The sequence below is a fragment of the Pectinophora gossypiella genome, unplaced genomic scaffold, assembly GCF_024362695.1.
Source record: "Pectinophora gossypiella unplaced genomic scaffold, ilPecGoss1.1 Pgos_133, whole genome shotgun sequence".
NCBI classification, from domain to species: Eukaryota; Metazoa; Arthropoda; class Insecta; order Lepidoptera; family Gelechiidae; genus Pectinophora; species Pectinophora gossypiella.
In genome coordinates, this window is record NW_026063222.1 from 9,015 (window position 1) to 19,573 (window position 10,559).

Genomic DNA, 10,559 nt, shown 5'->3' on the forward strand with positions numbered 1-10,559 from the left:
CAGATCTCAATGTCCCAACGCCGAGGACCGCAGCAGCTGCTGTTACAAATGTGGCCTGACTGGTCACAAAACAGGCAGCTGTCAAGCACGCGAGCCCAAGTGCCCGGTCTGTACAGACCTCGGGCGACCGTCGAATCACCGACTGGGTAGCCAGCAGTGCACCCCTCCTAAGAGGAGAAAGGGCAGAGGACAGCAGCAGAATCCTCAACCCAGCCGGGACGTAGCGCCATCTTCGCGCCAGGGCGAAAGCCCACCGGAGGCTATGGAGGCCCAAGATTCCCTCCCCTAAGAGTCCTTCAGTGCAATCTGAACCACTGCCGCGCAGCTCAAGACCTACTGCTGCAGACGCTCGCGGAGTGGTCGATTGCACTGACAGTTGTCGGAGAACCCTTCCGCGTTCCGGACCATCCTCGATGGTTCCCAGGCGACGGCGGTTCCGTGGCTATACACTGGGGAGGAGGACGAAGCGACCCTCCCTGTTCCCTGCTCTGCAGTGGACAGGGATTCGTCGCAGTGGAATGGGGGCATTTGGCGGTGGTCGGATGCTACATCTCGCCCAATTGTCGCCTCGAAGCATTCGAGTCTTACCTGGACTCGGTGGCAAACTGCATCCGCAGCTGCCGCCCTCGTCCGGTGCTTGTGCTGGGGGATTTCAATGCCCACGCCAGACAATGGGGAGGTGCTCGGGACACACCAAGGGGCGAGACTCTGCAGGAGTGGGCGGACGGATTAGACCTGCGTTTGCTAAACCAGGGGTCCGTAAGCACCTGTGTGCGGTGGCAGGGGGAGTCGGTCGTCGACTTGTCATGGGCGACTCCCGCTGCAGCGCGCTTAGTGTCCGGTTGGCGAGTGGCGGAGGAGCTGGTCACTCTCTCCGACCACAGACATATCATCATCGATGTCTCAGGTCGCCAACCGGAACGCTCTCAGAGTGACGTGGGATCACCGCGCCGTTGGTCCCTGAAACTACTTGACCAGGACCTCCTTGTAGCGGCGGCCAACGTCGCCTTGTGGCCGGGCGGAAGGATCGCTTCCGACCCTGAACAGGAAGCGTCCTGGTTTCGGAGCGCGATGACGTCCATATGTGACGCGTCGATGCCCCGAGTGAAGGCCCTAATCCGGAAGAAGGTGTACTGGTGGTCAGAGGAATGCGCGCATTTGCGAGTGGCATGCCTCCGAGCCCGACGCCAGTACACCCGAACAAGAAGAAGACGCCGAGCCACGCCGGAAGAAAAAGCCGATGCCTATGCGACATACAGAGAGGCGACAAAGGTGTTCCAATTCGCCGTCTCTGACGCAAAGGCTCGGGCATGGCAAGAGCTCCTGGAAGATCTGAGCAGGGACCCATGGGGCCGCCCGTACAAACTAGTACTGGGCAAGCTCCGGCCGTGGGTACCTCCCTTAACGGAGACAATGGACCCCGTTCTACTGCGGACAGTGATTGACTCACTGTTCCCTAGGGTCCAGGACAGCACTCCTGTCACCCCATCCTCTGCAGATCCTATACCTTGGTCTGCACAGTTTGAGGTGTCGCAGGACGAGCTTGACCGAGCTGTCAAACGCTTAAGAGCCAAGAACACCGCCCCAGGTCCTGACGGAATTCCGGGACGGGCCTGGGTGCTGGCTCTTACCGTCCTTGGAGACAGATTGAGGCAACTCTACACCTCTTGCCTCCGCGAAAGCCTTTTCCCCTCCGGGTGGAAAGACTCGAGCCTGGTTCTCCTGAGGAAGGAAGGCAGGGCTGCAGACTCTCCCTCTGCATATCGTCCCATATGCCTACTCGATGAGGTCGGCAAACTGTTCGAACGAATAGTGGCCGACCGAATCGTCGATCATCTGGTGCTGGAAGGTCCCAACCTATCGGAGTACCAGTTCGGCTTCCGACGGGGTCGATCGACAGTGGACGCGATTCTTCGCGTCCGCTCTCTGTCCGACGAGGCCGTATGCCAGGGCGGGGTGTCGTTGGCGATAAGTCTAGATATCGTCAACGCGTTCAACTCCCTGCCCTGGCAGGCGATTAGGGAGGCTCTGGTGTATCACCAAGTACCTCCCTATCTCCGAGAGATAGTTGGCGCCTATTTACAGGACAGGCACATAACGTATGTGGGACGAGATGCAGAGGTACATCGGAGGCCGGTCTACTGCGGGGTCCCTCAGGGGTCCGTCCTGGGTCCCCTGCTTTGGAACCTAGCCTACGACCCAGTCCTGAGAGTCGATCTCCCCGCTGGCGTGCACGTTGTCTGTTACGCGGACGACACGCTTGTGCTGGCCAATGGAGACAGCTTCGAGACGACGGCTCGGCTTGCCGAGTTGGGGGTGGCATGTGTTACCCGGAGAATACATGATCTTGGCCTCCAGGTAGCGCCGCACAAGACCGAGGCGCTGTGGTTCCACAACCTCTCACGGGGCGAGGAACCACCAGACTCGTCGATTCGCGTCGGCGATGCTCAAGTACGGGTTGGTAGGCACATAAAATATCTTGGCCTTATCCTGGATGGTCGGTGGGATTTCTGGGAACACCACAATCGCCTGAACACCAGAGTCGAGAAGGTGATTGGCGCACTACATCGCATACTACCCAATCTCGGTGGACCGAGAGAGGGAGTACGGCGCCTCTATGCCGGAGTAGTGCGATCGATGGCACTCTACGGTGCGCCTGTTTGGGCCTCTAGCCTGACAAGCGACCAACGGCACAAACTTAACAGTTTACAGCGGAGAGTGTCCATCAGAATCGTGAGGGGATATCGCACGATATCATACGAGGCTGCTATGCTCCTGGCCCGATGCCCGCCTCTAGACATCTTGGCGGACATGGATGCGCGAACGTACCATCTTGCTCGCAGCATCCGCCAGAGAGGAGAGCCTCAGCGTGCTGTGGAGAGGCTCAAAGAGCACGAGCACCTAAAAGCGCTCGAGGAATGGAGAGTGCGACTCGAAGGGCCACGACCCTCACGACAGCGAGTCGTCGGGGCAATACTTCCATCTTTTGCTCCGTGGATGGATAAGTGCTGGAACGGCTCGTATCGGCTGACGCAAGTGCTCACCGGACACGGCTGTTTCGGTCACTATCTACACAGGATTGGTCGCGAAACATCAGCGCAATGTCATCACTGTAGTGACGATGAGGATGATGCCCAGCATACGCTGGAAGAATGTCCGGCGTGGAACACGGAACGACGCACCCTGATCTCAACGATTGGGGCTGATCTTTCTCCCCCAGCAGTAGTTGCGGCTATGTTGTCGGGAGAAAGTCACTGGAGGGCCATGGTCACTTTCTGTGAGTCCGTCATGACCCAGAAGGAGGCTGCGGAGCGAGATCGGGAGAGGAGGGATCCCGCCCGGAGAAGGCGACGTCGGCGACGCGCGGTAGCGGCAGTAGCCGTGGCTGTCTAGCCGAGTCCGCCCTGTAGCACCGGGTGCAAGAATAGGGCTACGGTACCCCCTGCCTGTCGTAAGAGGCGACTGAAAGGGGACACTGGAGATCGTGGGTGGTAAGGGCGGGGGCCCGAACCGCCCAACACACGGTCTCCGGGAGGGACGGCAACGCGACATGGCCTCGCGTTGCTGTAAATGCGGGATGGCGTAGGGGTGGGGACCTACCCCGGGACGCGCATTTTTTATAGCAGGCGCGAGGGAAGCACCGGTGCGTTCGCTAGAGATCCCGGAGCTTCCCGACATGCGCAGCAGAGGGCCATCGGAGGGGTTTTAGTCGGTAAGAGTCCGACATAACCTCGTCACTCCCCCGGGTGGCGAGGTATCCATGAGGATTTCCCCTTCGTTACCAAAAAAAAAAAAAAAAAAAAAAAAAGGTTAGGTTAGGTTAGGTTAGGTTAGGTTAGGTTAGGTTAGGTTTTTTTTTTTTTTTTTTTTTTTTTTTTTTTTTTTTTCTAGTACCCCTGCCGCGCAAGATAGGCAGGGACTTTCTCATGGACATACATAACTTTATTATCTATATATTAGTTTTATTCTATTCTGCCCGCAATAGGGCCCTACTCTGCGCACACTATCAGTCTGTTCCTCTATTACCATACCAGTTCTCGCATTTATGCCTCTCGCACTTTCATTCATCATCTTTCATTCTTTTCATACCTACTTCCTACTCTACACTTATTACTAGGGGAAGGGAATGGACACAGGGGGATTATTTTTATTTTTCTGGTTTTCAATTTTATTATTTTACAAAGTAATCCTATTCTATTTCTTACTTGCTAACAATTGTCAATTATGCTCTAACTTATTTCTAATTACTTAAATCTATTTATTTTTACAAATTGGCTATTATAAGTATATGACAATATACTATATAGTCAGCTTTTCTTTAACTATTTCTCTTATTTACTAACGTTACAATTTTTCTTACAAAACTAACAAAAGCTTCACAATTTTTCCTATCTACAATAATTTGGCTCAGGTTTGCAGTCTCTACCTTGTAGCCAATTCTCTGCTCTAGGTCATACCTCTCCCTGCCGTATATGGGGCAATCCACGAGAAGGTGGGGAACCGTTTCTGCAGTGTCCGGGTCGCAGGCGCACGCTGGGTTGTCCTTGCATTTGAAGCGAGTCAAATACTCGGAGAACCCACCGTGCCCCGTTAGAGCCTGGGTCAACTCCTTGGTGATACTCAGCTTGCGTACCGTCCTGTACGCCTCAACCGCACTCGGGAAAAACAGCTTGGTGGTAGACGCTGTGTGCCCCGTGCTGTATCTCCGGTTCCATTCGTCAAGCGTATCCATGCGGATAAAGCGTTTGACGAATGATACCGGGTACATATCGTAGTCCGGCTTGCGTTTCGACTTTAGGGCAGCCTCCTTTGCGAGCGAGTCGGCTCTCTCGTTACCCTCCAACCCCGCGTGAGCTTTGATCCAGAACAAGGAGACGCTCTTGTTCTGGATGTTACTGCGGTAAATGGCGTCTCTAGATTCCACGGCAAGAGGATGGAGGGCTTCGGGGTTCACGACTGTGAGGAGGGCTGCCATAGAGTCGCTGTATATGGCACAGCTGGTCTCTCTACGTTTCAGGGCCTCCCGAGTGGCTTCGCAGAGAGCGAGAAGCTCGGCCTGGTAGACGGTGCAATAGGATGGCAAAGCAAGCTTTCGGGTTTTCGTCTCCGTCGCACCAGTCCAGATGGATAGTGCGGCTCCGACCTTTCCCTCTATCTTGCTGCCATCCGTGAAAATGCGGACATCAAAGTCGCAGTTGGCCCGGTATTGTTCCTCGTCTACCAGGTGACGAAGCTCTATCGCTCCCCGTTCTGCTGGGTGCGGCATCTGGAGTGCCGATGCAACACGCTCGATCTCCCCACCCGCCAGCGCTGGATGGCATACTCCCCTTCGGGCCTCATACAACGATGCAGCCTCCTGTATACGCAGGTCCAAGGGGAGTATCCCAGCCAGCACCAGTGCCGAGTTCAGGGACACCGTGCGATATGCACGGCACATCTTCTGGGCGAAGCCTCGCTGAACACTGTTCAGCTTAGCTTGCACTCCCAGTTTGTTGGACGCCGGCACCCACGCGCTTGCCGCGTACAAGACGATAGGCTCTACCACCGCAGTGTATATGCTGCGTATCACTTCCGGATGCAGACCCCAACTCACCCTTGCGGCCCTAGACAACTGCTTGTAGATTCCTACAGCTTTAGAACAGACGTTGGCGACGTGTGTGTTAAATGTTAATTTTTCATCAATGGTCAGGCCTAAAAGTTTTATCTGTTTGGACATGCCAATGTCGATCCCACCCATGGTCAGGTGTGGGGTGTCATGCTTAAGCTTCCGCGTCACCAGCATTGCGCTGGTCTTATGCGGTGCGAATCTGAGCTTATTCATGACCCCCCACACCCGAACATATTCGAGAGCGGCATTGGCATGCCTTTGTATCTCTTGTGCAGTGTGTGCGTCAAATACGAGTACCACGTCATCCGCAAATGCTTGGCACGTATGCCCACGTTCCTCTAATCCCTTCAATAGAGGGTCCAGCAGAAGGTTCCATAATATGGGACCACCGATTGACCCCTGGACACATCCCTTCTCGGTTGTGGTCTCGTACTCCGCACCCCCGTACCTTACTCTCACCATTCTTTCGCTCAAGTAACTTTCAACGACCTTTCTCAAGTTTACCGGGCACCTTTCCTCAGCCAGTCGTACTTTGATTTTCGGCCACCATGCGCTGTCGAAGGCTCCCTCTATATCCAGAGACACGAGGGTTATGATTTTCTTCTCCTCGAGCTTGGATCTTATGTGCTTCATCAGCGTATAGAGGGAGTCCTCAGTGCTTTTCTGGGGCATAAAGCCGTACTGGCGGGTACTCATCCTCGGCAGTAAGTGGAACTTGAGTCGGGCCACGATCATCTTTTCATAGATTTTCCCCAACACAGGCAAAAGCCCAATCGGCCTGTAGGATTTGGGGGAATCGTACCTTTCTTTCCCGGGTTTACGGAGCACGATGACCGTCGCCTCCTTCCACTGTTTTGGGAAGTATCGATGTTCCAGGCACTTGTTCATTAAGTGCAAGATGATTGTAGGGTTATGGTCAATCAGGTGGTCCCATATATCCGCCGTTAACCCATCGGAGCCCGGAGCCTTTTTCGGGTTAAACGATTTAGTGGCTCTGACCAGTTCGTCCATGGTAAATGGGGGATCGCAAGGCTCATCTTGCTCTCCCTCATTTGACGTCCCTGCCCTAGTCCTTATTTCCCTATGCTCCATACTGTCCTCTTCCGTACTATCCCGGGGATAGAAGATCTCTGCCAGATACTTCGCCGAGCTTTCGGCATCCAGCACTATTCCGTCCCTGACCATTGGCACGTCTTCTTCTCTTTTCGTCGTTCTACCTATTACCCTGTAGATGCCCTCCCACATCCCTTCCCTGTCCTGCTTTCCGCAGAAACCCTTCCAGCTCTCGACCTGTGCTTTGACCACTTCCAACTCATACTTCTCTTTGTGTTTCAGGTACTCTTCGACAACCTTCGGTTTCCTGATTGGCGCTGCACAACGGATCCTTCTCTTCTTCGTGGCGACTTCCCTCTTCAAGTTCGCGAGTTCTTCGGACCACCACGGCAAGGTAAGTTTTTCTACATTTCTTTTCTTAGGTATTGCGTGCGTGCTTGCTTCTATGGCTGTTGATGTTGTTTTGTCCACTATGTTGTCAATTTCGTTTGTGTTGTTAATTTTGTCTATTGTCTCTATTGTTAAATTATTTTGTAGCATAATTTGGGCCAGCTTCGCATGAAACTGGCCCCAATCAGCCTTTTTTGTATTGAATGTTCTGGTTGTTCTGCAAACACGTACACCTCTAGATTTTTGTAGATTCACCCGAAACTCCAGGCCGTTGTGGTCCGACCCCGTCAGGTCCTCGACCACTCTCCAGCCGTCAATGACTGCCAACATGTCCGATGTGCAGGCCGTTATGTCGACGCAGCTGGTATAACGTCTTTCCCCTCTGATGACGTCGAAGGTTGGAGTTTCCCCTGTGTTGAGTATCTGTAGTCCAAGCTGGTCGAGAGCTCCAAGCACCTCCTCGCCTCTCTCGTTGGTGGTGCTACTCCCCCACCAGATACTCCAGGCGTTGGCGTCTCCTCCCACTATGAGCCTGTTAGGTCCCGTCTTGTTTTCAACCTTTTTGAGGACATCCAGGTAGGGCCCTAGTGGCTGGTCTGGCTCGAAGTAGAACGAGACTAGCGTGAGTTTCCAGGCACTGGTTTGGATCCCCACCACGACGATGTTTTCCGTGGTGAGTTCTGGGTACTGTATCACGTTAAGGTCCGGATCGAAAATGGCTATCGCCGCCTTAACGGTCCCGCTTCCTGACCTGGTGCTCTGGAATACTCTAACGCCTCTAAACCCGCTCATCTTCGTTGCTCCGCCCACATAGGGTTCCTGGATTAGCGCTGCGGTTGCTTTGCGCTTTCCGGCCTCAATCATCAGCTCCTGGGTCGCCAGCTTCTTCCTCTGGAGGTTCGCCTGAAGTATCTTATAAGGCATGATCTGGTTTGTGTCCACTTCAGCAATATGCCACCGAGGCTCGTGCCAGTCTGTCCCATTTGACCCGGACTGGGCATTCTTTGCTGAAGGAGTTGTGCGCTGCGTTGTCTATTCCGGCTTTGATGCAGTTTCGACACTCTGGTTCTGCTCCCACTACCCGTTGTGGACAATCCATTCTAAGGTGTGGTCCGGCGCAATGACTACACAAGTCCTCAGTCTCCTTGCAGAACCGTCGGCCATGGCCGTACCCCAGACAGCGCGTGCATTGCACTAATGGGGACTGGTCCTCTGCGTATATGGTCTGCAGATCGATGCGGACCCTTCCCTTATTCATTACCCTGTTCCAGATCGTGGGGGATGTGGTAACAATTACATGATTCGTATTTGGGTTTCTTGCGTTCCGCCTGTATTTTACCATTATTCGGTCATCCTCTCCGTCGAGGCCTTGAAAAACGTCCCGATTCTGATTTCTCAGCGCCCTCAGCATTTCTTCGTCCGAGTGGATGCGGAGGACGCCTCTGAAGATCAGTAACGGGTCCTTGTTCTTCACCTCCTCGACATTGAGGTTGGGCCCTGCGCTCGCTATCTTATCCTTCACCTTTGTCCTTTCAGCCTTTGTCCTGCACCCCAAGATAACCTTCCTATCTTTGGCTTTCCGGACTCTGTCAATCTCGATACCCCCTTCCTTCGCATTGATAGCCTTCCTTACTCTGTCCATTACTTCCTCTCCTGTTTCCTCTTTGTCCGTCGAGGTAATGATGACGGAATGCAACGCGGTTCGCTCTGAGGACACTTGTTTTGGTGGGCCTGCTACCACGCTTGCATAGGAGGGTTGTGCGATGGTTTCGTTCCTCCTCTCTATGGACTCTTTAAGCTCCTCGAGCTTCCTTCCATTTTCCAGTAGGAGTGCCATCTGTTCTTCCATCTTTCCCAATATCCTATCCTCGGTCTCTTTGTCTGTTTTCCCTTTTCCTACCGTTACTTGTTCCCTTTCCGTCTCTTCCCTACCTAATACCACTTTTTCTTTTTCAGGTCCCTGCATCGTTCCCCATGCTGTGGCTTTGTCCGCCTCCGCTTCTTTGTAGCATCTGTACAAATTGTCGAGGGCGGCAGTGAGGCCGTTTTTGAGCTCGGTCTTTATGTTTCTTGACTCGCTCAGGTAAGTTTTCCCCTTTGTCACCCAGGTCCTAGCCTTGGCAGCTCGGGTGACAGGTGTAGAGGGGAGCGTTGGTGAGTCAATTTGTGCTGTTGCCCGTGCTCCTTGTGAAGGAGCTCGCTTGCGCTGGGTGGATTTGGGGGGGGCAACCACCCTGGGGTGCGAGGGGGGTGTGACCTGAGTCGAGTTTGCTAGTTCGCCTGCCTCCCAAGCGTCTATGCTGAGCCTGACGTTCGGTTTTGTGCTTGGGCTGGCTCTTAGTTTTTCAGGGGCCTTGGGGGATTCGGGCCTGGTCATGTCGCGTTTTGCAGGTGTTCTAAAGCCAAAACTCATTTTCACTCACAGGGGTACACGTCAATAAATGTCAAAAGTATAATAGTCTCCAAAAGTGGAAACAGTTAATATAATATAAAAGTTGTAAAAGTAAAAATAGATGTAAAAATAAAATTGTAAAAATATATGCGTTACTTAATAATTTATTAATTTTTTGTCCTTCTTTTCAGGTTTGCTGCGCGGCAACGTGTCAACTCTACGAGTTCCGGTATGTCAATCTGTGTGGACGCGTCTACGCCGGTCAACCCGGAGCTGCAGGTGTGTGGAGTAAATAAGGTAAGTGTTAAGGTAAGTGTTGCTGTTTGTATGTATGTGTGAGTGTGTGTGTGTATATGTGTGTATGTGTGTGCGTGTGTGTGTGTGTGTGTGTGTGTGTGTGTGTGTGTATTTATGTATGTGCGTCGCCAAGTTGTCCCTGTAACCGTCTGTCAAGCTGTAGAAATGTGGCAGAGACAGTAGAGCAGATATAACTCAAGCTATACAATAAGGAGACTTCCAATAATAATATAGGGAGCCGTCACAAACACAAGAATTTATAAAGTAACAATGTATATACGAATGTAAATATTTTTAACTCTAGGTAGAGTCCGGTCGCGTTCTGTCCCTGGAATCGCCTCTATAGGTCCTATTTAGGTCTGGGCCAGGAAAAAATCTGGTTGTGTTAGGACGATTTCCAGAGATAGAGTCGAAAAACTGTTTGCGCTCTACGTAGAGTCACAATTTGTACGTCAACAGAGAGGCCTTGGGAAGCCCTATTTAACAAAAGAAATCGCGTTGCGATAGCTCCAGTGGTTCTCGAGTTATAGCGTCTTGAATTATTCCAAGATGGCGGCTCAAGTGTCAAGTTTACACTTTGAAGAAGTGTAGCTCCGCCGCTATTTGTCGTAGACCACTAGAGCTTCGGCTTATTTATATCAGCCAGACCTCCTCTATCCACCGGAATGGCTTTCAGGCTGAAAAATTTTCAGGTGTCCAATTTTCCTGAAAACCACCCCAAGGGACAGTTTAGACCGGGGGACGGTCAGCAAAGAAAGTCCCAGCCAAATCGGACGATATGGAGCAGAGCCAGAGAAGTCCAAACTTTTTTGACAGCTG

At 52.6% G+C, this 10,559-nt stretch overlaps 1 protein-coding gene across 1 annotated transcript; it reads right to left on the reverse strand.

The window, feature by feature from the left end:
• Positions 1-7,972: 7,972 nt before the first annotated feature.
• On the reverse strand, positions 7,973-9,464 carry LOC126380848 (uncharacterized). Its single transcript, XM_050030438.1, has one exon. The coding sequence runs from the start codon at positions 9,462-9,464 to the stop codon at positions 7,995-7,997; it is 1,470 nt and encodes a 489-aa protein (XP_049886395.1). The 3' UTR covers positions 7,973-7,994.
• Positions 9,465-10,559: the final 1,095 nt, after the last annotated feature.